The 27,335-nt window shown below is 42.6% G+C and overlaps 1 protein-coding gene across 1 annotated transcript in view; it reads right to left on the bottom strand.

The window, feature by feature from the left end:
* Positions 1-27,335, bottom strand: part of SKA3 (spindle and kinetochore associated complex subunit 3) — a 730,622-nt gene that overhangs the window by 440,831 nt on the left and 262,456 nt on the right. The window contains exon 3 of the mRNA XM_044073181.1: positions 4,234-4,304. Coding sequence (XP_043929116.1) covers positions 4,234-4,304 — 71 coding nt within the window. The remainder of the gene's footprint in view (positions 1-4,233; positions 4,305-27,335) is intronic.

Here is a 27,335-nt window from a genome sequence, read left to right as displayed (position 1 = left end):
AGCCAGTTTGTAATGAGCAATAAAGGTATGAGAAATGACCCAAGTTGCAGCCACACATGTCATCCATGGAAACCCTAGATAGCAATACTGAAGTAGCCATTTACCTAGATGAATGGGCTCTTAAAGATTTTGGTAAGGATAGACCCAACTTACTATACAATCAGTCGGCCATCTAAGCTAAAGTTACCTTTGCAACTGATTTACCCAATTTAGAGTCAGCAAAGGAAACAAATAATTGACCAGGCTTTCTAATTTCTTTTGTTCTATGCAAGTAAATATCCAATAAATGTAACATATATTCACCTTTGTTTGCAAACTTAGGAAAAAAAACTGGCAGATGAATTGTCTGGTTGATGTTAGATTTGGACACCACCTTAGAAAGGAAATAAGGATTGGTTTGTAATGTTACTCTAGCCCTAAGAAAAATGAACTAGGGAGATTTATTAAGACAATGCTTGAAGTTCAGAAATCCGTCTAGCAGAGGTAACAGCCACCAGAAAAATAGTTTTCCAGATCAGAAACTTAAGATCGCATTTTGCTGCTGGTTCAAAGGGGGAAATAAATTTGGTACTGCAGGCCTGGATTCAAGTCCCATAGAGGAGTTGGATCTTTATAAGGAGGTCTCAAAAGAAGGGTACCTCTCAAGAAGGTCTTACATAGTCTAAATTAAACCAGGGTGGAGTTATCAAATCCAATGTGAACATTAGAGATGGCTGCCAATTGAACTCCAATGGTAGGGGAGCTGGCTCCTTTACTGAAAATTGTTGCCAAAATTTCAAGGGCACTCTGTACAGGGGATGAAAAGGAGTCAAAATGCTTCTGAAGTGCGCAAAAAAAAAAACAAATATCTTCCATTTACTTCTGTAAATTTTTCTTGTAGAAATTTTATGGGAAAATAGATGTATATGACGGATTGGGGTTGGCAGCATAAGTTGCCTGGCTATTAAAGGAAGTGGAGAAACCATGCTGTCAGCTTTACTTTTGAGATATCCGGGTGAATCATGCCTGTCGGGTGAGACAGGAGGTCTGGAATCAGATCCAGAATCCAAAGTAGGTAAATTAGAGAAGGCCAAAGAACAGGGAACCAAATTGGTTGAGCCCAGTAAACTGCAAATAGGATGACTTCGCTCTTCAACCGGAAAGCTTTCTGTAGAAATTTTGGGATCAAGGAAGTTGGAGGATATGCACAGAGGAGAGTGGGGGACCAAGTGTGTAGTAGATCTTCCCTCTGATTCCCCTGGTGGGGGTGGTGGGGATTGGGGCAAAGAAGCTGCTGCACTTGTTTAGGGGAAACAAAGAGATCACAGCAAAGCTGGCCCCACTGGAAAAAAATCATGTTGAGAGACCACTCATGAGGTAGTAGAATGGATCTCCTCAATTTGTCTGCTATCATGTTGGACTTCCCTGGAATGTGCATTGCTATCAGAAAGCGGTTGGGTGAGATCATCCATTTCCACACTCTGAGGCCTTCTTGACACAAGGGGTAAGATCCGGTTCCTCCTAGTTTGTTGATGTACCAACCTACTGATATATTGTCTGACTGAATCACAATTGTCCCAAAAAGAAGAGAGCTGTGGAAGGCCTACAATGCTAGCAGCAGTACTCGCATTTCAAGGACATTAATATGCATGATAGCCTCTTTGGAGAGCCAATTGCTTGGACTATTTTCCACAGGAAGTGCCCTCCCTACTCAATCTCAGATGCATCTGTGGTTACTATGGCCTTGAGCTGACGGAAAATGAAAGGACAGACTTGTAGAACCTGATCTGATCGAATCCACTACCAAAGGTATCTCTTGCGTGCCAGAGTCATTCTTATTTGAGCAGACGTGTTGGTAAAGAATAGATCATTATATTGCCAAAATCCATTGAAGAATTCTCGGGTGAAATCTTGCTAGAAGAACTATGAATATAGTCGCCGACATTGATATCAAGGCTTGTACAATCAAATCGGGCTGAGACTATGGTACTGTGAATTATTCTTCTGACTAGGAATCTAATAGTTTGTACTCGAGAGAGGAAGAGAAGCTGTCACTGATACTGTGTTGAAAACTGCTCCTATGAATTCTATTTATTGGCATTTGCTTACGAGATAGTCCACTGGATTGAATGCACCAACCCCTAAAACATCTCAGATCTTGTTTGCTGGTTGACATGTCTGAGTCTGTTCTGAGATTAGTTGTAATTTATGGTCATCCCCAGATGGGAGCAAGTCTGGAGTACCTGATCTTGTGCGCTTATATATAAGTAGAGGTCTGGTCGAGGCAGTAATGAGCCAGTCAGCCAAGTATGGAAACGTTCGGAATCCCTGCAGTCTGAAGTGAGCTGGTACACCCTGAGGGCCATGGTGAACACAAAGGGCAATGCTCTGAACTGGTAATGACCGACTCCCAGCCGGAAGTGTAAATACCTTCTGGATTGTCTGTTCATTTTTATGTGAAAGTACACAACCTGAAGCATCCAGTCATCCTTGCATAAGAAGGACTGAATGGATTGAACCGTGACCATCCAAAACTTTGCGTGCCAAACTAATTTGTTTAAGTTGCTGAGATCCAAAGTAGGTCTCCAGTCCCCCATTTTCTTTGGTACTACAAAGAATCTCGAGAAAGTTCCAGATTCAATTTGGTCTGGTGGGACCTCTTGAAGGACTCTTTCTAGCAGCTTTTGGATCTCTAGTGCTGCTAATTTTCTTATACTGGGCAGAATATCGGCAAATTTGTATACAGATAGAGGTGGAAGGGAAAAGGAAATTGCTGTACATAATAATCTCGGGAAATAATTCTCTCCAGCCACTTTTGTTTTGTGATGTCTAGTCAGGTTCTCTGGTGCAGGGATAAATCGACTGCCAATTACCTCCAGAGGGAAACAATCAAGCCTCCTTTCAGGAACACTGGTAGGGTCGGGTCAGAAAAAAAATCTAGACCCTTGGTTCTGTGGACATCCACTGCCACATGGGCAGCGTCTTCCATCTGAGTCCCCCCGGCCCCTGGTGGAAACTATCTCTACGTGGACCTTGGAAAGGACCCTGGGACTTCCTGTACCATGTTTTTCAACCAACTCATTGATTCCAAGAGAAGGTTCTTTGGGGAGGATCAAAAAATGTACTCCCACTGCAGAGAGGGTCTTTCCATCTTGCTCACACCTGGAGAGTGTGTCCCTTATCTTAGGGATAAACAACGAACTACCATCAAAAGGTGCATTGACAAATGAGGACTTGAAGGGTCCTGAAAAATCACACAAGCACATCCAGGCATGCCTCCTAATGCAAATGCCTGAACCCGCCACCCTTGAGGTACCTTCAGCTACATGAGAGATAAAACTGAAGAAATGTGCACAGACTGGGATAAATATGCCGTTGGAAAAGCAACATCCAAATGTAAAACAAAACGACCAATGGAATAATACACTAGCTGAAGATAAAAACTTGTTTCATTACCAAACAAATAAAATAGGCAAGCGCTTTCACTTTTGCTTCATCTGACCATATACACAGAAAGAAGAGCAACCTTTACTTATAGGCAAACCCAATTACTAAGCAACCAATTACATGCTAAGGGTGCTTTCCCGTTGTTTCCTGTTTTCTGATATGTATTATAGTGGGGTATAGGGGTGAAGGATGACATAATGGTTAAGGTGTTTGCCTTACAGACACAAGGTGCAGGGTTTGAGTCTCACATGGGGTAACTGGCTAGGCTTAAAAAATGGCCCACAAGGACAGGTAGCCTAGTACTAATCTATGAACCTATGAACCTATAGCATATTATACAATGCCATCTCGTCAAAGACGAAAAACGTGCACACTGGATTGGCCAATCCAACCAGCGTGCACATTGTAAATCCAGCGTAATCAGAGTAAAAAAAGCATCATGCAGCCACGACTACAAATCAAATAAAAATTACTGAAACCCTTAAAAGTTACACAACACTTCTTCGATATTGCCATATACACTGTGTAAAAAAAACAATACATTCAACAGTTTCATTATTACCAGCAATGCATCTGGACATCTACCTTCAGCAGTATTACTCATGATTCTAGTCTCCCTGATTTTACATACTACATGAAGTACCAGCGCCAAGATAAACTACAATTACCTCTCCGTGCCCAAAAAGAAGACAGTCAAGCAGCTCAGTCCACCCCAGAAACAAACTTCACTTCTTACCACCATTCAGTATTGAGTTTTGGTGTAATTAAAATATGTCTAAAGCTTGTAGAGAACTACACCATTCTTACCTTTAAAGCCCTTACTTCTGACTGCATGTCATGTAATACCTTCAAAGGAGCTTCAGTATCAGTGACTTCATCTATAAAATGAAATATGGTTCAATAAATTACCAACAAGGGAATGCAGTCTCAGAATTTGAAAATAGAGAAACAGAGAAAATGTTTCAGATTACAGTGCTTCAACACAAACTACTAAACTGAACTTACCATTTGGTTGAACTTTTACTTAAAAGATATAAGCAAATTGTGAAAAAATACAACAAAATAATAACATCAAGTACGTCATGTCCCAACTTAACCAAAGTCAAGCAAGGAAGTCATCACATAGGCTCCAAGTACTAGACAGACTTCAGTAAACTGATCAGCTTGTATAAGTGCTAAACAGATGTGAAATTCTGTCCATCCAAGCTAAAAATACAATCGTCAAATATAGCAATAACCCACAGCTGGGTGTGAGTAATGCTGGCTTTACCCACGGTTGACGTGGTTTGGTCACGAGAGCAAAGCCTGAGTGACCAAACAATGCCAAACATGGGTAAATCCAGCATTACCCACACCCAGCAGTGGGTTATTGCTATTACACAATACTGTTAGTTTTGTGTTGTGTTATCTTTGTGACGTTGTTGGTTAGGTTTTTGTTTGGTTTACTTTATATTCTTCCACTTTTTGCGAGATAAAATAGTCTACACTTTCACTTGGTGTTTATTGTTTATTTGTCTTTTAATTTAAATACAAGTTATTATTTTTTCAAGACATGTTAGGAAATGACTAAACAAGTAGATGTAGTTTTAAAGCTTTTGGTTTGTCTTCCTGTTGTAGTTTCTTTTATATTTCTGTATGGCTTCTGACTTGCTGGTTGTCTATGCTCAGGTTTTTGTACTATGTTATTTAACGGGCGCGTGGTGCTGTGTAAAATAGAGTTTTATTACTGTAGAAAGGAATATCTGCAGGGACACTTCATCAGTGTGCAATTATATTTTAATAATTTATAGTTATGTCACAATTTTGGTGTACTTTATATGTGGAGAATAAGCTTCACCAACTAGATTACTTTGTTTTTAGAGAGCAATACTCCCCGCCCCCTGATTCTGAGTTGTCATGGTTGTTATGGAAAAACTTCTGCTAGTTGGCAGTTAAGCTGTTATGGATTTTATGGGTGAAACTGTAGTTGACTGGCCGAGTGAATGATTTACTGTTGGCAGTAATTGTCACTGTTACTTGTGGATTGAGCTGCTTGACTGTCTTACTTTTGGGCACGGAGAGGTAATGTAGTTTATCTTGGCGCTGGCACTGCATGTATTATGTAGAATCAGGGAGACTAGAATCATGGGTGCTACTGCTGAAGGTAGGTGTTCAGATGTGCTGCTGGTAAAAATGAAATGGTTGAATGTATTGTTTTTTTACACAGTGTATATGGCAATATAGAAGTGTTTCGTAACTTTTAAGAGTTTCAGTAATTTGTATTTGATATGTAGTCACGGCTGCATGATGCGTTAGCAACCGGACTTTTTACTCTGGTTACGCTGGATTTACAATGTGCACGCTGGTTGGACTGTCCAATCAGCGTGCATATTTCTCATCTTTGCTGAGATGGCATTGTATAATATGTTATAATAAATATCAGAAGACAAACTTACAGGAAACAACGAGAAAGCACCACCACTCACTGAGTACAGAGAGCATGCACTGGTGTACAGAACAGGAAGGGTGAAATGCGCATATGAAGAAATTACAAAGTAAGTGGAAGGTGTGCAGTATGTGCTTAGACTGCACAGGCATATACATGTTTAGTGCTAGGTACAATACACCACACTGCATTCACAGTGTGGTATTATAGACAATATTAGCAGAGATAACTCAGTGTCCCCCTGTGTCTGGCGGATCACACTACATGGGGATAGCTGTTTACTGCTTAGTTGTATTACTGTCACCAGGCTAACACACATGTACATATCAACTAGGCGCTGGTGGAATTGTTTATTTTACTTTTGGACATGTCATCGGCAGTGCACGTGTACCGATTTCTCTATGTGGACAGTTTCCATCATGATGAATGATGGTTGGTTACTGTACTGGTGATGAACTGTAAAGCCACATATGAGAAATCCTAATTAACTGTATTACTTATTCACTGAATATTCAGCATTTATCATATGTTAAGATAGGCTACCACAGAGATCACTTTCTATTTTGTAAATCAAATAGATGGGACTGACTTCAGGGGGTCCTTTTTCAAATGGAACAAAAAGTCATATTCAATATATTATTAAAAAACTGTACAATAACCTAGTGTTAGTGGTGCTGCGGTAGCGTTGTCGCCTCACAGTAAGACGCTGTCCAGTTCAATTCTCAGCTAGAGCATCTTCTGCGTGGAGACATGCGTGAATGAGTGTACCTTCATTGAAGGTTGTGCATCAGGGCTGGTAACTCGGCACGAAAAAATCAACTACCATTGATTAACGGACCGGAGTTCCGTGGTGGCGACCCCTAACCGGGAAAAGCCGAAAGACACAATAACCTAGTGTTGCAAAATAAACAGCACAGTAGTTATGTGACAAGGAATTAAATATGGAAAGACCAAAAGAGACGGAGATAGATGAACAGCAATTAAGAAATTGGGAAGATGGCAAGACAATATAAGGAAAGAGAAAGAACAAGACATGCAAGAGGAAGAAAAAAATCTGCCAGATAGTGCAGTTGTGTTAAGAACTTAACATAAATGTAGATATTCAATAGATTCACTGTTGCAGTTCTGCCTTGCTGACTTTTTGGGGTTCCTGTAGCCTGCCCGACTGGCCATCCCAGCTTCCAGAGCTCTACATCCCCCCCAGTCTTCACTGACATTTATCCATCACAACACAAGGAAACTAATGGTATAAGAGGTGCACAAGCCAAGGCCATCTTCAGATCTGTCAAGTTACAACCTCTGGCATAAAGGAGGGATTGGTACATTAGGACATCCTGATGGAAAACTAAGAAAGGTTTTCTGCACACTAAAGTCTGAGGTTCTGAGATTCTTCTAACAGAAACCATAGCCACCAAAAATAGTCTTCCAAGATGAGAACTGGACAGGGCCAGAAGCAGCTATTAATGCAAAACATCCCACTGTGAGGTGCAGGCTCCCAACTTCTTAACTGATGGCCAAACTTCTGTACTGTACTTGCTGTTCTGCAGCAGAATGGTCTTATTTGCTGGTTTTGGGTGAAGAAAAAAGGCCTGTTTCTGGTATACTGCATTATCGTGGTCAGATTTAGAATTATATACTAAGTCAACATTCATTCATAGGTGTGTACTAGGCTCATGGCCTTGGACCCTTTACAAGCCTAGCCCATAGGATTACCCTGGCATCATGCCAACAGACCTTAGTTCCCAGTGCCTCTGTTGAGTAGAGCCACTGGAGTGATCCCCGGGGTGAATTTTCTATTGCCCATCCACTCAAAGATTTCTCCTGAAGAAGGCCAGTGAATCTAGTCAATCTGTCCAAGAACATACTTCCGTGCTAAAGAAGACTACTGTCATAGTCACACCTATCCTTTGACCAAATTCCATGTCTACATAGCAAGCCTGCATAGCAGGTATGAGTGTCTTCTCCTTGTTTATCTGTCACATCAGAACTGCATGATCTGTCAATCTGGAGGACCCCCTCCTTCAATATGTGGCAGAAAGCCTTTCAATGTCAAAATGACAGCCATTATTTCTTTCACATCTTTATCCATTTCGGGGACGTGATGGGAACATGAGGAAAGCAAAACGTAAACTACCTAATGGGCCCCCCAGGATAGGTTCAAGGATGTTGTGATGAGGGTCATAATGGGCTAGGATGGTCTGAAAAGCAATACCCTATTGAGCTGAAACTGTGCTATCCACCATGAGGTTTCCCTCCTGATACAAGGTAATATAGAAATGCTGGTCTCTAGGGTGTTGTGTGCCAAAATCACCTATTTCTGAGGTACAGCTGGAGTTTTCTTCTGTGTAGTCAGGCAAATAGCACCATCAAAATGCAGGAAACCATGCAAGTCAACATTCTGAGGAACTCCCTTACTGAGATCATCTCCTAATTAGTTAACCTTCTGAAAGTACAGAGTCAGACAACAGACCTTATCCTCCGGAAGGATGCCCCTGTGAAAGTTTAGGTCTAAGCATGCCCTCACGAATACCAGGTTTCTTCAACAAGTCAGATTTGATTTCTTGAAGTTGATGGTGAGACCTAGGCCCCTGAGGTAATTCAGACTATAGTCTAAAGTCCTGCATATTCTCCTCCATGAACTTCACTTGAATGAAACAGTCATCTAGACAGGGATAGCTGTGGTTACTTTGTCCTGCAAAAAGTAATTACTGGATCCAGGCATTTGGCAAGACTCTGGGTGCGGAAGACAAATCAAATGATAGGAAAGTGAACTGGAAATGTGGGCTGCTAAAGTGTCTCACCGGATCTGGAAATACCAAACTTAGGCAGACCCAAGTCAATCATCAGGACGTCCTCTAGTCTCCCAACACTTCTCCCTAGGTTTCTTAATTATCTTAGGTTCATATGAGATTACCAAGCTAACTGCTTAAGTGCCCTTACAAACTTAGCCAATATAACCTGATGTTACCCAATATATGGCCCCTAGGCTCAAGAAGATGAAATGGATTTGTGCCTATGCCTTGAGCATCTTACAGACTGCTTCTGTCAATAAGGGACACATGCGCTAGCCCAAGTGTGAATTTGCGATTCCCCAGCCATTGATCCAAACCGTGTTTGAAGCAGGCCAGGGAAGGGCTCTGCTTAATGTGAATAGGAAGCCTGCTCCAAAGAAGGGGCAACTTAAATGTTTCTTTTGAGGAGGGAGGTTCCAAAAGGCCTTGGTTGACAGCATAGCTGTTTGCAACCAGAACACACCCTGTTTTTGTCTGTGAAATCCTAAAACCAGGAACACACCATATTTTTGGCTGTGAACTCCTAAAGACACTATCAACGTTTATGGATTACTCTCAGGATGAAACTGTTAGACTGCAAATGAAAGTACACATCATCCTTTGGGCCAAGGCAAAACCAGCAAAGAGAAAGAAAGAAAGAAAGAACTTTGGAGGAATTTATCACAAGTCACTATTTATTTGAACAAATGCTTAGGATTTAGAATCAGATCCAGACATTTAAAAGGTCTACAACAAAAAGGCAAGGAAATCCCTTATGAGGTACCATTTGAAATCTCAGGACCTGGTAGACCGAATCCCGAAACATGGAGACTGAATTGCCAAAAAAAAAATGGACTTTTACACATCAAGTTGGAAATTGTCATTTCCCAAAACATTCCCTTTTCCCCAAGGTATGGAGATCTTTAAGTTAGTATTTAGAAGTTCAGGGGGTTGTGGGAGGCTTGCCTCTCTACATTGGGGGCCTTGCCCCCTGCAAAAAAGAAGTCTAGAGGCAAATAGTGATATTTGGGATTTGTGCTTCTCCTGCAGTTTGGAATTTATTTTTTTTTTATCTCATCTCAGCACTTGGCATTTTGAATAGAACTCTGGAAGTTGGGCCTGGCAGTCAATCTGATAGAAATCATTTGGTACATCATGCATGGGACTTACAAGTATATGGATCTGATGACCAAGATGTCCTATAAAAGTATTAGTTGTTTGGAAAAAAAACCTCCAAACTTTAGGTATGCAACCTATCTTTAAAGCTGTTGCTGCAGTTGTGGATGCTGTGTGAATTTTTAAAACAGCATTCTGTCCATTATTCAAGTGTGCAGTCGTACTGAAACTTGCTGCTCTCTGTCTTTGTCTTGGAGTTATCTTCCCAGGACTCCAATGAAAATAAGACTTTCCAGTTGGATATTTCATATTAACAAATGCATGCAAGCATGTAAAAAATAAAACACCGAAGCACGCTTCATTGCCTCTTCTGTGTTTCATTTAATAATTTTCATTTCACTGACTTTCAAGAGGACTGCTCTGTCAAGGTAAAAACAGAAACTGTAAAAAAGATCTAGTGAAACTGTCCATTTGGCTAACGTTCAGTCACTGGCAAGCAACTACATTGTCTGGATGACAAAGAAGAAATTTTGAGAACCTGAAAGAAAATCAACCAGAACAGGAAAATAGAAAACTGTCTAAGAAGAATCCTGCAGCTGCTCAGCAAAAAGCAGTTCAAGCTTCAGTTTTGGGCAAGAGAACGGCTTCCTGTTACTTGGAAGAAAAAATAAGACAAATGTAAGCATGATAAATGAAACACTGAAAGCATATATTAACTCAAATAATAAAATGCTAGAAAAATACAGGAAGCTTTAATTAGCTATTCAGGTGAGCTGATAAAACTGCAAAAATCAGGTGTTGAAAATAAGAAAAGACTGATCGAGCACAAGGCTTCTCAAGAAGAACTGTATCAAAAACAGTAGCGTTAGAAGACAGAGCACACAGAGAAACCCTGAGATTTTCTACTGTAATGCAGACATTGGAAGGAACAGACTATATTCATTTCATAAAAGTACAAGTAAGAAATTGGACTGGTGTTCCACAGCAGGATTTGTTAACAAAAAGAGCACATTTTGTGTATGCTCCAAACCTGGCCATGAGAAAGCAGCTAAAACCTTTATTAGTAAAGAAGCAATCATAACAGAACAAGCTGCTCCTCATAAAATTGTGGCAGAAAGGAAAAGTATTAAAACTAGGGGGTAATATGCTATCGGGGATATAACACCTAGCCAACTTCCAAATCTAAAGGGTATGCACCTTCCACATGCCCAAACTATCAGGCAGCTTGAGCTGAGCTGACTACAAAAGCAAGTGTAAGCCCTTCAGAGCTTTCCTGCCAGCAGACAGAGGGAGGCTAAGCCCTTAAAGGACAATGTTAGGAGAAGCAAAAAAATGTCCACACCCGGGCATAAAAAACACACCAAAAACAAAGGGAGGTGAGCGGTTACTGTAGCAGTGATCGTTCAAATATCTACCATTACAGTACGTTCAACACTGTACTATGTTCATCGTACTGATCACTGCTAGAGTATCTTTAGCTATATGGGTAGATTACTTTAGCTAAATACATTTACAAGATGGAAGAAGAAGAGTCCAGGAGCCCCTGGAGAGTGGTCCTAGCTAAGTTTGATCTGGACCTTGAGAAAGAATCAAGTTATAGTGTTTTGTAAAAGTATGTACAGAGGACCAAGAAGCAGTTTCTAGAATACGTCTAGAATCCAACCCTTTCCAAAAAGCAACAGATGAAGCCAAGGCCCTTTTAGGATGGGCCTTGACCCTGCCTAGAATAGTTTTGTTATGGTGAGTATAACAAAGCGTCATAGCCTTAGAGAACCATTTGGAAACAGTCTTGACACAAGCTGTCCCTTCTTACCTTCGCAAGAAATGAACAACTGACCCGAAGCTCAGAAAGATTTAGTTCTGCCAAGAAAGTACCACAGTGGTCTGTGGACATCCAAGGTATGGAGTATCTTTTCTCCCTCACTTTTAGGTTCAGGAAAGAAAATGGAAACTTGGATAGTGTGGCTTAAAGTAAACTCAGATACCACTTTAGGCATAAAAGAAGGATTAGTTCTCAAAAAATACCTCTCCCTATGGAAAATGAGATAGGGTTGAGACACCATAACTTCTGTAACTCTGACACCTTTCTTGCAGAATTCAAAGCAATCAATAAAACTGTTTTCCATGTTAAAAACCTCATGCCAGCCAGATTAGCTGGTTCAAATGGAATGAGAAGTTATGTACCTACCATAACGTTCCATGTTAGTTGTCTTCTTCTCGCCTTCTTTCTTGCTGGATGGGTTCGGAGCTGATCCTCGGCTCCGACTCGGCCTATACTATAGCTAGAGAGCTATTTTTACCGGCTCGAGGCAGCCCTATATCCCACAATACCATGCGCTAACTCCCCAGATCTCGTTGACAGCTAACGCATAGTATAGTTTTATTGTTACCAAAAAATAAGCCATTATATAAAAATACGGTCTCCCTGCTGGTAACAATCATAATACGGGTAACTCTGAATAACTATGTATCATGAAAGAAAAGGACTCAGAGACCTTCAAGTCTGTCCAGGCTAGGGGGCAGGAGGGAGGGACGCAAGAAAGAAGGTGAGAAGACAACTAACATGGAATGTTATGGTAGGTACATAACTTCTTAATGTTAAGTTGTCATTCTCGCCTTCATTCTTGCTGGATGGGACAGCGTCCCTAGCACCTTGGTCCTGGGTGGCTCAACGGAACAGACTCCCGAGTACGGTGGAACCAAAGTCAGCTTTATTTCTGGAGGCTATATCAAGTTTGTAATGGGTAATAAAAGTATGTTGAGAAGCCCATGTAGCTGCTGCACAAATGGCATCTAATGGTAACCTTGCTTGAAAGGCTGTTGAGGTGGATAGTGCCCTGGTTGAATGAGCCTTAGGTCTTGAAGGAAGTTGTTTGTGTCTTAACCTCGTAGACAAAGGTAATGATGGATGCTAACCATCTGGAAAGAGTTACCTTTGATACTGGAAGTCCTTTCTTTCCTTCAGCATAAGAGAGGAAGAGCTGTTCTGACTTTCTGAATTGTTTTGTCCTGTCTAGATAATACCGCAGTTGACGATGAACATCCAAGGAATGTAGTTTCTGTTCAGCCCTGTTTGAATAATTTGGGAATTAAACAGGTAAGTCAATAGTGTGGTTCAGATTGATTCAGAAGAAACTTTTAGTAGAAAGGAAGGAATCGTTCCGAGAGCTACCCTGTCTTTATGAAAAACCAAATAAGGGGGACGGACAGACAAGGCCTGAAGATCTGACATCCTTCTGGCACATGTTATAGCCACCAAAAACAGAGTTTTCCAAGAGAGAAGCTTGAGGGAACAAGAAGCTGCAGGCTCAAAGGGAGGGAGAATTAATGAAGTTAACACCAAATTTAGATCCCATTGTGGAGGAGGATCCTTAATGGGAGGTCTGAGGAAGAAGATGCCCTTGAGGAAAGCTTTACAGAGTTTATGGGGCATAATATTGGTTTCCGAGAGCCCTACATGAAAATTGGCAATGGCCGCTAGTTGTACTCTGATAGTGGCCGACGATGACCCTGAATGAAAAAGCTCCGCCAGAAAATCTAGAACTTTATGAATTGGTGCATTAAAAGGATCCAAGGACCTAGCTTCTGCCCAGAACGAAAACCGCTTCCATTTACTCGCATAAGTCTTCCTAGTATTGAACTTATGGGAGGCAAGAATTATATCACGGACAGGAAGAGAAATAAAGGGAAGCCTGGCTATGGATGGAAGTGGAGCAACCAAGCTGTGAGGTTGAGGGACTGAAGAGACTGGTGCAGCTTGCCCGTCAGATGGGTCAAAAGGTCTGGAAATGGTTCCAGATGCCAGGGCTGTTCCAGTAGATAACTGTGCAGGAATGGAAACCATACTTGTCGAGGCCAGTACGGAGCAATGAGGATCATTTTGGATCTCAATGCGGTTGCTTTCTGAATTAACTGCGGAATCAACGGAAAAGGGGGAAAAGCGTATAGAAGACCCCGAGGCCAGTCGTGGACAAGAGCGTCTCTGGGGGGATGGCCTGGTAGAGGGAAGAGTGTGAAGAAGTCGAGGCACTTGCTGTTTTGAAGTGTTGCAAAAAGGTCGCAGCAAGGCTGGCCCCACTTCTGGAAAATTCTCTCTGCTACATCTTGATTTAGAGACCACTTGTGAGGCATGAGAATTGTTCTGCTCAGTCTGTCCGCTATGACGTTGGACCTCCCGGGGATGTGCGTTGCTATCAGAAACCGTTGAGAGGAGATCGCCCACTGCCAAAGTCTGACTGCTTCTCGACATAGGGGGTAGGACTTTGTTCCGCCCTGCTAGTTTATGTACCACATTACAGACATATTGTAAGTTTCAACTGCTATAGTCCCGTGCTTCTCGACATAGGGGGTAGGACTTTGTTCCACCCTGCTTGTTTATGTACCACACTACAGACATATTGTCCGTTTCAACTGCTATAGTCCCTGTGGGAAGAGAGTCCTGAAGGGCTTGCAACGATAAAAGCACTGCTCTCATCTCCAGGACATTTATGTGCAGGTGGCATTCTAATTGTTGCCATGTGCCCTGGACAGTCCTGCCCTGATAGTGCCCCCCCCCACCCGATCAGGGAGGCATCCATTGTCACCGTGGCAACTGGAGGGGGAAGAACAAAGGGTCTGCCCTGAAGAAGTTGAGGGGAGACCATCCACCAGGAGAGGTGTTTTTTGCAAGTTGGGGTTATCAATATGTTGTGAGTCATTGGGAGCTGTTGAAAGAACCACTGACAAAAAAGCATCCACTGGAGAATTCTCATGTGGAAGCGGGCTAAGGGGAGAAAGAGAATCGCCGCTGCCATGAGGCCTAATGTTTTCAGTACTAACTTGACTTGAATTCTGTTGAACTGAAACAGAAACTGAACATTCCGCCATATGTCTGTCACTCTCTGAGGTGGTAATGTTGCAGACATTTCTGTGGTGTTTAATACGGCACCTATGAAGTTTATACATTGACAAGGAGGCTTTTGCAAAATGTATGGAAATTCCTAGTTTGTTGCAAATGCGAATGATGTAATCCCTGGCTATGATAAGATTCTACTTGGTGGTAGCGGTAATGAGCCAGTCGTCTAAATATGGAAACACCTGGAAGGAATCCTTTTTGTCTCAGGTGAGCCGTGACCCACTGCCAAACATTTAGTGAACACCCAGGGGGCTGTGGTGAGACCAAAGGGCAGGGCTCTGAATTCGTAATGACTGGCTCCCAGCCGGAAGTGGAGAAACCTCCTGGAGCGCCTGTGTATCTTTACATGATGGTACGCGTCCTGAAGGTCTAACGAGCACATCCAGTTGTCTCTGCCCAAGAAGGGCAGAATGGACTGCAGCGTTACCATCCGAAATTTTGTCTTCTGCACAGACTTGTTCAGTCTGTTGAGGTCCAAAATGGGTCTCCAGTTTCCTGTCTTTTTTGGAACCTGGAGTAGATTCCGGATCCTAGCTGGTCTGCTGGGATTGCCTGGATGACTCTTTTTCTAACAGCTTTTTTATCTCTAGCTGTGCCTGACCCCTTTGTCCGGGTGGTACGTCTGGGAGGGGTCTTGGCGGTTGGATCGGAGGGGATTTTGTAACCCTCGGATATGATCGACTGTACCCATTTGTCTTGAGAGAGGGATTGCCAGGCTTCCGGGTACAGAGATAATCTTCCCCCGACTGCCTCCGAAGGTGGACAGTCGGGCAGCTTCTCAGGGATGCTGAAAGGGTTGGTCAGGGAAGGATTCCCTGGAACCCTGGTTCTGTGGACCCCCTCTGCCCCTGGGGCGGCGTCTATTATTGTTCCCCCCTCTGCCTCTGGGGGGAAGTTCACCATGTGCGGCAGACGCGACTCCCTGTGGTTTGCGGAACCACATCTTTCCACCCTTCCAACCTTTAGGGTATGGTCTAGATGGTGTGGAAAAGTGGACTCCCACGGCAGAAAGTCTTACCATCTTGCTCGCACCTGGTGAGGGTATTCTTCACCTGAGGTCCAAACAACTCTGAACCATCAAAGAGAGTGCTGGTGAAGGACGCATTGAAGGGATCAGCAAAATTACAGAGTCGCATCCAGGCGTGACGTCTTAACGCAACACCTGTGCCTGCGGCCCTACTCGCTCCATCGGCCGCATAAGAGATAAGCCGCATGGAGGAGTTGGCAATGGAATTCAGGGTAGCTAGCTGGGAGTTAATCTTGTCCCGATACCCTGCAGCAGAAGGATCCTGTATGGTTTCACCCAGTTCTTTGAGCAAATCTCTCTGAAGGCGGGTGAAATGACAAATAGTTCAGCGACCGCATGACAAAGGTCGCTGAAGCAAATGTCCGCTTACCGTAACTGTCCATAGTCCTGGACTCTTTATTAGGAGGATGAACAGGTACAGGAGGATCAGCTAATTCCTTCTTAGTGGCGGCTGCTACCACCATAGCATCTACCGATACACCTTTGGTCAGAAATGGTTTGTCTACCGGAGCAGAAATAAATTTAGGCCTCCTAGTGGTAGGTTCCATCGAGTCAGGAGCTGCCCACGCCTTTCTGGCCACTACTTCTATCAGTGGGTCAAAAGGAGGGGACACCCAGGAGGTGGAAGGGCGAGACCCAAAAGCGTCAAGGTAAACCGACTCATCCTCGGAGGGTTTGAGGGTGGACCAATTCCCCCTCTGTTTCAGGATCTCTAGGATGTCTGAAAAGGAGACATCCTCAGAGGGGGATCTCAGGAAACCCTCAGACTCATCCAAGCTGGTGTCCGAAGTGATAGACTCGGGAGAGTATACGTGTTTCCTCTTGCACTTTCTTTTCCTAGGGGGTTCCCCTGAAGCTTCAGGGGAGGCCTCGGATGAAGAACAGACACCCAAAGTGGGTACCCTATGCTTTGGATCTCTGCTATCAATTGCCAGAGAATGACCAGAGACCATAACAGGCACTGTAGAGGGAGGAGCTGAAGGAACCAACCTTGGAGCGGACACTGGATCCAGCACGCTCCTCATCACCTTAAAGGCTCCCTATCAGGCACAGAAGAAAGTCCTGGCTCCGAGGATACCAGGACCACTCCCGGCGCCAACAGAGAAGGCTCAGAGAATGATGTCAGGGCCGAACTAACCAGCGCCGACGCTCCGAGAGGGAGACCGGGGTCGGACAACGGTCCGATGCCACTCGCCCCCTCGGAGCCAACGATGGAGTCCCGGCGCCCAGACCTCTCCACGGACGGCACCAGTGAAGAGGTCAGAGCAGACAACGCCGGGGCCGAAGGTGGTAGTATCGGCTCCGACGTGGGTAAGGTCCCGGTTCCGACAAACTCCGGCTCCAAGCTCAACTGAAGAGTCGGAGGAGGAATCGAAATTGGCACCGAGGGAGCCACAGTCTGATGAGATGGGCTTTGGAGTATTTGGGCCAGTGCTTGAGACTTGAGGAGTCTACTGACCACCCTCTCAATGTCATGGTCGGACAGCCTGGAGGAATGAGTCCTATGACTCCTCTCCGATAGTAAGGGCGATCCTGGAGCCGAACGAATGGACTCTACGGAGGGTGACCTAGAGCACTTGTGCGCTGTTGTCGGCTCAGATACAGGTATCGGAGCGGGCAAAGTCTTGCTCGCATTGGATCCGACCGGAGCCGAAGTCGGAGCACTTTCGGTTCCGCCAGCCGTCGACTCAAGAACTGGAGCCGAGGGTTTGGTGGGCTTGGACGACTTCCCTGAGCCAGACTTAGACAGGGAGTCATCAGGCTTTAATAAGCCCCTCAAAATTAGCTTATTGCGGCGCTCCTGCAGGACTCTTGGACTAAATCCGTGACAAACGGAACAAGAGTCCTGCAGGTGCAAGGGTCCCAGGCAATAAACGCAAGAAGTGTGACCTTCTGACAGCACAAGTCACACTTCTTGAACCCTGAAACCTTTGTGTCCTTAGACATAATGATAGGACACTAACTAGAAGTCAGCACTCACACTCTCACTCAACCCTTTAAAGAAAGAGGCTAACTAACAAACACAACCACACACACTAAAGAATCTATAGAAAAATAAGGCCTAAAAGTTTGACTAAGAAAAGGGGTGGTAAAGGGCTTACCAACAACTTTTTCTAAGGGGTTTAGTGTGAAACTATAGTAGAAGGGCAAAGAATAGGAAAAACTAGGTGAAAAACTAAGAATTCCAACAAAAAGGTTCTTTACTGACCTGAGCCGGTAAAAACGCAACCTCGCAGCGAAGCGGCAAATGAGATCTGGGGAGTTAGCACATGGTATTGTGGGATATAGGGCTGCCGAGAGCCGGTAAAAATAGCTCTCGAGCTATACTATAGGCAGAGTCGGAGCCGAGGATCGGCTCCGAACCCATCCAGCAAGAATGAAGGCGAGAATGACAACTTAACATCAGTTGTTACAATAAGAAGTTACTGCCATATAATAAGTAGATAGGCATGGAAGTATCAGAGCTTGCTGTAATCAAAGGTAGTTTGTGGGGTAGAAGAGAGGTTGAGGATAGATGGAGTAGGAGAAGTTAGAGGGGAGAGTTACAAGGGCATAGCCAGCATGTTTTTAGGTGTGCTTTAAGTAAAGCTTTGAAGTGGGTGCATGATGGTAGAGAGGTTATTGTGGGGGGGGGGGGGGGTGTTCCATAATTTGGCTATAGCGCTGGAGAATAGTGCTTCTCCAGCAGTGTTATTGGCTCTAGTAACCTGTAATTGATTTTTGTTGCTGGATCGTAGTGGTTTGGTGGTGAGATAGGGTTGGAGTAGATACTGGAGGGATGGGACCTTTACAGGATGGTTAACCAGTTTGTGGGCGTGTGTGAGTTGATACCATTGAAGGAGGTGAGGGAGTTCTAGCCAGCCTACTTCAGTAAGTGAGAGACAGTGGTGACTGTGGTAGGATGCCCCGGTCTCGAATTTGGCGATTTTGTTGTAGCAGGTCTCGAGTTTATTTAGATCACATTGCCTTAGGTTGGTATATATTGAAGAGGCATAAAGTAGGGTGGAGATAACGTGCGAATTTGCAACTGAAATCCTAGCTGCTTTGGTGAGGAGTTGCTTATTTCTGTATAAGGCTCCTAGTTTTTGGTGAACTTCAACTCCTAGCAATTTGGTGTGATCTGTTGGGTGGATAGTGGTGTTGTCATTTGCTATGATGTTAAAGTGAGAGTTGTTTCGAGTATGTTTGGTGGGTTCGAAGATGAGGAGTTTAGTTTTGTTTGGGTTGAGTATTAACTGGGCATTCGATAGCCAAGTTTCAACAGAGGAAAAGGCATGCTGTGTGACCTTTTGTAGTTCGGGTAGGGACTGGGCGGAGCAGATGATAAAGAAAATACATTAAGGGACAATCAGTCACAGGAACAAACACAGAGGGATACATAAATCATGGCAGGCAATAGGCATTAAAGCAATAAATTAACAAAATACAGGTTATCATTTGGCAGCAAAGTACAGGGATCTTTTAAAGCAATGGAAGACAATGTTAGTATACAAAACTCAATGTTAATTAATTAAACAAAGGGGACAGTAAAAGACAGAAAGATACTTTACTGGTTTAATAAGCCAGGACAGATTCAAAATAAACACAGACATAACCTACAGCCATACAGATTTAAAGTAAAGTTAATACAGATACAGTGTAAAGTTAAAAGTTAATACAAATACATTTACAGTAGTGCAAATTGTATATGCAAAACTAAACAATGCAATTAAATGTTGGGTATGTAAGTCAACATCTACATCTGGAAATGGAGTAACATTTAAGGCAGTACCTATGACAAATCCTAAATGACCAAAGGTTCTATAGTAACAAGAGTCAAACCCCCCCCCACATTAAAAGTACAGTATGTCACCAAAGGCAGCTTATGCATACAGCAAACAGGATCAATATTGGTAAAAGAAAACAGTGACCGTAATGTCATATTTTCAAAAGAATGTATTACATAAAATACAACAGCAAACAAACTAGTACAGCAAAAACATTGTTAGTCAAACTGGAGTAACTGCCATCCGGGTAATAATACACAGCAATACATACAGGTAGTAAAGTACAGAGTCATTAAAACTTAGCAAATAGCATTTTTCAGCTAATAAAAATCCAAGCAAAAACAGCACACCATGTTGGTTCATAAAAATCAGTGTAAGTTAATAACAGTCAAACAGTATCAGTACAGTAACAGTCTGTTAATAGTATTAAAAAGTTTTAAATGTGTTTCTATAATAGCAATCTATAAACAGAACAAGGCAATCTATGCAAATAAAACAGTTGCAAAGAAAAAATGGGGAGAGATACTCAGATATAATAAATCATGAGAACAGGGACATAATCGGATACCAGATTTCAATACATTTTGGACATGCAAAATTTGTTTGCAAAGGCATGTGACAAGTCAAATTGTTGGGTTTTTAGCCACATTCCTTACACAGGGAAAATGCCATTACATGCAGTCCCTGTAGAGGTTACATTTACAGGTTTTATGTTTAAAGAATCTTATAAAAATAGTTGTAAAACAATCCGCCATAAAAATGCTTACAGTTGATGGAAATAGAAAAAGGGACCCTCTGTTTTCAAAAGAACTATGGTCATGTAAAAAAAAGCTTGAGTATAAAATAAAAACAGCACAGGACTTCTTTTAAGGAAGAGATGAAAGAAAAGAAATTCTGTTACATAGAATATGCAGTTCCAATAATGAGAATTACTCGCACATTACCAGAGGACATGGTAAAACAAATCACCAGAAAAAGAGGGAGGTTCATGATAAAAAAAAAAAATAGGAAAAGATTTTAAAACAGCTGGACATAGGAAATGGTGTTATTTCAGAAACTGAATTTTTCACTGGTATGGTACCACTAAGGCAATATAGAAAGTTACAAAGTTGATACCAAATGCAACTTATGGAGCTATCTCAGATATAACAGAGCAGATGTTAAACTGTCAAGTGACTGTTGTTAACAATGTAAAAAGGCTATTAAGTACAGATGATCACATTTTCCTGTAAATTGCTTTTTTAAATATTCTTTTCCCAAAGCAATAATGAAATTATGCAGTGCAAAAGAAATATGCTTATTTCTAATACAATGTTTTGCCTTGTAAAGCACAGGTTAACTTGACAAGATTTTGAAATGCTTGCGTGTAACTGCAAGACTGACAACTTGCTTAAGTAAGCATAAAAACAGTTAAAAATAGATAAGTAATAATGGCTATGTGTCTATGGTGGGGTACTATAACTTCCACATTAATTGCTCTTATCATCATTACAAAATGTGTTAATAAAAGTATGAAGTAACAGCCGTTGGTCATGTAACGCTCTTTAAAACAATAGAATTGAATGCAAGGGATTCGTATGTTGCAACAGACCAAGGGATTCAAAGTACTGAAGATCATATTTTGTTGTAAATGGTCTTATAATTTTCATGGGTCTTAAATAAAAAAGTGGGAATTAATAGATAGTGTAAATTAAAATGCTTTTCCCCAATATACTGTGTGTACAGTGAAAGGAAATGTGCAAGGCCAAACAACAGTTTTCAAAATAATATGCTTGCTTTGCAAGAACAATTATGTTCAGCTTAGATATTAATAACATATAGCTGTGGGCAATACTGTAAATGCATCATGTTATAGAAAAAAAGAAAGTTGACTTTCTTGGCTTTCAGATGCAGAATTAAATAAATAAAATGTAGACAGGTCAAGTGACACAAAGATGACATGGAGTGACTTTTGTGAAGTCTTCAGGTACAGCAAAGACCAAAAAATGGCATGAAATAACCATGGACTTTTTCATGACACAGACAGAAACCAGAAGAACAAGTCACAAGGACATTAAAAAATAACATTAGTTGAAAAGAGTATATAAACTGGGCAGTACGTTTCATTCAGTGGTGATGTCTTAGACTAAGTGTGCCTTAATCTATTCAGCTGTCTAGCTGTGTTATAATAGAATTGAAATAGCTCTGACAGAATTAACTGTTTGGCATGAATTTGTTCAGAGACAAATAAAGTATAACAGATACAGTAGTACAGAGTTTTGTCTGGTCTACTTTTGGATATTTTCTTCAGTGACACTTCTTCAGAAAAGAAAGTAATACATTTCTTCAGTCTCTACCAAAAGATTTCTCTTCTGACAAACCCTAGCAACGGGATTATAAAAGATAAAGGGGTCTTGATGCAATGACCAGAGAGATTTCAGATACAACTGTATCTTTCTCATGTGGAGTCTTGCCACGGGTATCATGAGAATCATTGATAAATCCAAGTAAAGATCTATTTTTCCTGTGGAAAAAAAGCTCTTCGAACTGAGGTATCTAGCTGACAACCCAAACACACAATCCTGTGTGAAGGAGTCAAGAAAGAATTTTGAGTGTTCCCTTGAAATCCCAGCTTGTGCAAGATATTTCTCAACCAAAAGAGAGAGGTGCCTGACACTTTGAAAAAGACTCTGTAAAGATAAGAAAGTCATCTCAATATGGAAAAATGTGGACACCCTGTAGCCTGCAATGATTCATTGCTAGAGCTAGACACTTTGGACTATCCAATTCAGAAAGGGCAAGGCAAAGAACTGATCATGTGTTCCAGACATACAAAACATTAATAAATGTCTGATGTCTGGATAAACAGGGATGTGATGATGAGCATACTTTAAGTCTAGTGTTGCCAAGAAATGCAGAAGAGGTAACATATTGTGAAGGGACATCATTTTGAATTTGGGCACCATTGCAAACAGGTCTAGGCAACAAAGATCCAGAACAGTCTCCAAGCATTTTCATTCTTTGGCACTAGGAACCATCCTTGAATACAAACCCACCCCCACTGAGGAAGGAGGAACTGGTTCTATTGCTCCTTGAGTCAGCATGTGATGAAGAACAGAAGGAAACAAGACTCTGATCTGGAGAATGAGGAATAATCTCCTGGAAAGGAGGAATTTCCACCCACTGCTATCTGTAACCTTGAAAGACTTATTTACTTGAAACCATTTGTTTTCTATGGCAATAGGGGTCTACCTAATAACACGGACAAGCCAAAACATAGACAACGAAATAACCAACATGAAAAAAACGACAAACAAAGAAAGTTCAAAAACATGAAACTTCACATGCCCAACAAACCAAAATCCCGACAATCAACAAAACAAATACCTTTCCCGAAAAACACACACACAACACAAGCACACCAAAAAACCTTACAAACCTACACTAAACCTTACATACATAACTATCTATGCACTAACCTTAACCCAAGCCCTAACCCTAAGGTCTGTCACTATCGCACACTTACCTTACCCGCATCCTAACCCTAACTCACTTAATCCGCCCCTAACCCTCACGTCCGTCACCATCGCACACTTACCTTACCCGCACCCCAACCCTAATTCATTTAACCTGCCCCTAAACCTAAAGTTCATCACTATCGCACACTTACCTGACCCACACCCTACCCTAACATCCATCACTATTACACTTCTCACCCACACCCTGACCCCAACGTCCATCCCTATCGCACACTTACCTCAACATGCCAGTGTTCTCAGCGCCGGGATTCTCAACTGTCGGTCTTCTCCATTGTCGATCTTCTGGTGTCAGTGTTCACATAGTCGGCGTTGTGCACTGTCGGCGTTTTCAAGTAGACCCGGCAATAGATTGAGAGAGCCAGACCTTCTGGAAGAAAAAAGGGGCTGGGGGGTCACAAGCTCTAGTGAACAGTCATTCGGACTTGTTGCACTGTCCTTGGTTCTGACAGGTTCCAGACTTGTTTTTGGAATCTCCTTGCCATTTCTTCTCAAGTATTTGTTTACCTGAAATTTGTTGAGACCGTTTACTCTTTTTTTTTTTTTTTGGGATGATGACATAGAAAATTCCTTAGACAATTTGTAAAAGGAATGCTGAAAAACCTTAGAGATTCCCTGAATCAGCTTGCCCATTTCATCACACTTTTTGATCACCTCTGCAGTAGCGGGGCTATACACTAAATCTCTGTCAAAGGGAGAATTAAAATCTTATTTTTAGTATCACCTGGGAGGTTCTGTGAATGCAGCCATGCAAGCCTCCTCAAAAACATACCAGTGGCCATAGCCCAGAAAGTACTATCAATGAAGTCATACACAAACTGCAAATGATGAGTAGTGACCTGTGCAATAGAAGAAATTAAGTTGTTTAACGCAGATTTTTTCCTCACAGGAAGAAAGTGCAGATAAAACATTACTCATACTTTCACAATTATTCAGAACAAACTAACGTACAAGTATTAGCTGCTGGGTCAGGCTTGGGAATAGTCTATAAAAAATGTAAAAGACTGAGGAACTTTACTCATCCTAGCTGCCTTTTTTAGAGGGCAGCTGGATGACTTATCAAGAAAATTGCAGGCAGTAACACACACAACCTCTAAAGCATACAGAACAAGATGAATGGGTGTAGGTTCTGGAAAATCCTTCTGTAACAACTCATTGTAACGTCTGAGGGACTGATGCAACACCAGTGTTTTCTCACTGAAAATACTGGCACATCTAGCAATAGTCTCAGCAAAAGGGAACCTCCACAAGGAGAATCAGAAACTGAGCTGTCCTCAGTGTCCAAATCAGAAATCTGAGGAAAAACCAAATATCTATCCCTGCATCTTCCTCTTCAGATACAAAATTTTGAATCTGTTCAGGAAAAGAGGAATCCCTCTTTCTTTTACCAGAAACTACTTTACAAGAAGGATCAATATCCTGAATTAAACCCTGAGCCACACCCAGTAAATTACTCCTATCCAAAGAAATTTGAGGAAATAGATACTTGGTTTTCTATTTCTTTTGGACAGGAAAATGGAGTCAACAGTGTTACATATGGCAGCAGCTGCTTCCGCAGGGATGGGCACAGCATTCTGACATAACAAAGAAACTATCCATGTTGCCAGGACTTCATAGAAAGGATAGCTACTCTCCTCTCAGAGCCTAACAAGTGTCCTGATCACAACCCCACCCCATCAAAAGACATTTCATTCCCTTCCATCTCTCCAGATAACAACTTGGCTACAGATTCTAAATCTCCTAGCCTGACACTTCGCCCTGTGCCCACTAGCTATATACACAATCTACTATACAAGTTGAAACCATATTCCCTTTCTGCAGCCAACCTTCCAGCCAAATATCTGAAAATTGCTGCTGATACTATTGCCTATCCAGTTAATATACTCCCTCAATAGATATATTACAGAAAAAGAAGTTATGTACAGACCATAACGTTCCATGTTAGTTGTCTTCATCTCACCTTCTTTCTTGCTGGTTGGGATCGGAGCCGATCCTCGGCTCCGATTCGGCCATCTTCAATAACTCGAGAGCTGTTTACTGGCTCGAGGTTACCCCTTATCCCATGATGCCTAGCGCTAGCTACCCAGATCTCATTTGAAATAGCTAACCCAGACATAGCTATAGGAAGAAACCCCTCCAAACAATTGGTTAAACATACCTGTCCTACTGTCTAAGTCAGTAAAGCAAACAAACCAGCAAACACTCAGACAGTGAAAAATTGAACTCCTCTTGGTTCAACAGGATAGGGGGATGGAGGGGGGGACGCAAGAAAGAAGGAGAGATTAAGACAACTAACATGGAATGCTATGGTAGGTACATAACTTCTTTATGTTAAGTTGTCAATCTTGCCTTCGTTCTTGCTGGTTGGGACAGCGTCCCTAGCACCTACAATCCTGGGTGGCTCATTGGAACAGACTCTTCAGAACAATGGAACCAAGGCCAGCACTACTTCTGGAGACCACATCAAACTTGTAATGAGAAATAAAGGTATGAGGATTTGCCCAGGTAGTGGTGGCGCAGATAGAGTCCATGGACAACGTAGACTGGAAGGCTACAGATGTGGTTAAGGCTCTGGTAGAATGACCCTTCGGTTTGATTGACAAGTCTTTGTTCCTTAGTTGGTAGATAAAGGTAATGATATGAGACAACCACCTGGATAAGGTCACTTTGGAAACTGGGAGACCCAGTTTGCCCCGAGCATAGGAAAGGAAAAGTTGGTCAGACTTCCTTATATCCTTCTTCCTATGCAGGTAGAAACGCAACTGTCTATGAACATCCAATTGATGTAACTTGTATTCTGCCTTGTTGGTGTGGTTAGGGAAAAAAACACAGGTAGGTCTATAGACTGATTCAAATTTTCTGAACAGACCTTTAGAAGAAAAGAAGGATTAGTCCTCAGAGTAATTGGAGGACGGACGGATAGTGCCTGAAGTTCAGAGACACGTCTGGCTGAGGTAATAGCTACCAGAAAGAAAGAGAGTCTTCCAAGATAGAAACTTAATGGAACAGGAAGCTGCTGGTTCAAAAGGAGGCATAATTAAAGAGGTTAGTACCAAATTAAGGTCCCAAGGAGGAGGGGGATCTCTCACTGGGGGTCTAAGGAGAGTAGCCCCTGTTAGAAACACTTTACATAGCTTATGAGACATAATGCTGGCATTAGAAAAACCTACATGGAAATTTGAAATGGCTGCTAATTGAACCCCGATTGTAGCAGAAGCGGACCCCGAATGAAAGAGTTCCGTTAGGAATTCCAAGATCTCGTGGATAGGGGCTGTGAAGGGATCTATATTTCTATCCTCTGCCCAACAAGAAAAATGTTTCCATTTACTAGCGTAAGTCCTTCTAGTGGCAGACTTATGGGAGGAAACAATAATGTCGCGAACGGCTGGGGAGATACTGGGAAGCCTGGCTAAGGTTGGAAGTGGAGCAACCAAGCCGTGAGCTGGAGCGTTTGAAGGGATTGATGCAGCCCGCCTGATTGATGAATCAGTAGGTCTGGAATAGGATCCAGAGTCCAAGGCCGCTCGAGAAGGTAATGGTGCAGAAAAGGGAACCATATCTGTCAAGGTCAGTAAGGGGCAATGAGGATCATTTTGCAATCCAATGACATAGCTTCCTGAATGAGTTTCGGTATCAGGGGAAACGTAAGAAAGGCATAAAGAAGTCCCTGAGGCCAATCGTGGACTAGAGCATCTCTGGGAGGGTGACCAGGAAGCGGAAGAAGGGAGAAGTAGTTCCTGCATTTGCTGTTGAAGGGGGTGGCAAGGCTGACCCCATTTGCAGAAGATTAAATCCGCAACTACCTGATTCAGAGACCACTCGTGAGGCATGAGAATAGCTCTGCCGAGCCTGTCCGTTATGACGTTGGACGTCCCAGGGATGTGCGTTGCAATCAGAAATTGTTGGGAGGAAATCACCCACTGCCAGAGTCTGAGGGCTTCTCGACATAGGGGGTAGGACCTGGTTCCCCCCTGCTTGTTGATGTACCACACCTCTGACATATTGTCTGTTTGAATTGCAATGGTCCCAGAAGGAAGAGAGTCCTGAAGAGCTTGCAACACTATGAGCACGGCTCTCATCTCAAGGACATTTATGTGCAGATGGTATCCGTGAGCCTGCCAAGTGCTCTGGACTGTCCTTCCCTGATAATGCCCCCCACCCTATCAGGGAGGTGTCCGTGGTCACTGTAGCAACCGGAGGAGGCTGAATGAAGGGTCTGCCCTGAATCACTAGTGGGGAGACCATCCACCAGGAAAGGTGCCTTTTGCATGCTTCTGTGATGATGATCATGTGAGACATGGGGAGCTGTTGAAAGGACCACTGTGTGAACAGAAACCACTGCAGGATTCTCATGTGGAAGCGGGCCAGGGGTATCAGAAGAATTGCCGCCGCCA

Source organism: Protopterus annectens, chromosome 5.part1 (assembly GCF_019279795.1).
Source record: "Protopterus annectens isolate FY-2018-M chromosome 5.part1, PAN1.0, whole genome shotgun sequence".
Taxonomy (NCBI): domain Eukaryota; kingdom Metazoa; phylum Chordata; order Ceratodontiformes; family Protopteridae; genus Protopterus; species Protopterus annectens.
The sequence above is the reverse complement of the archived record's forward strand: the minus strand, read 5'-3'. Positions and strand labels throughout refer to the sequence as shown.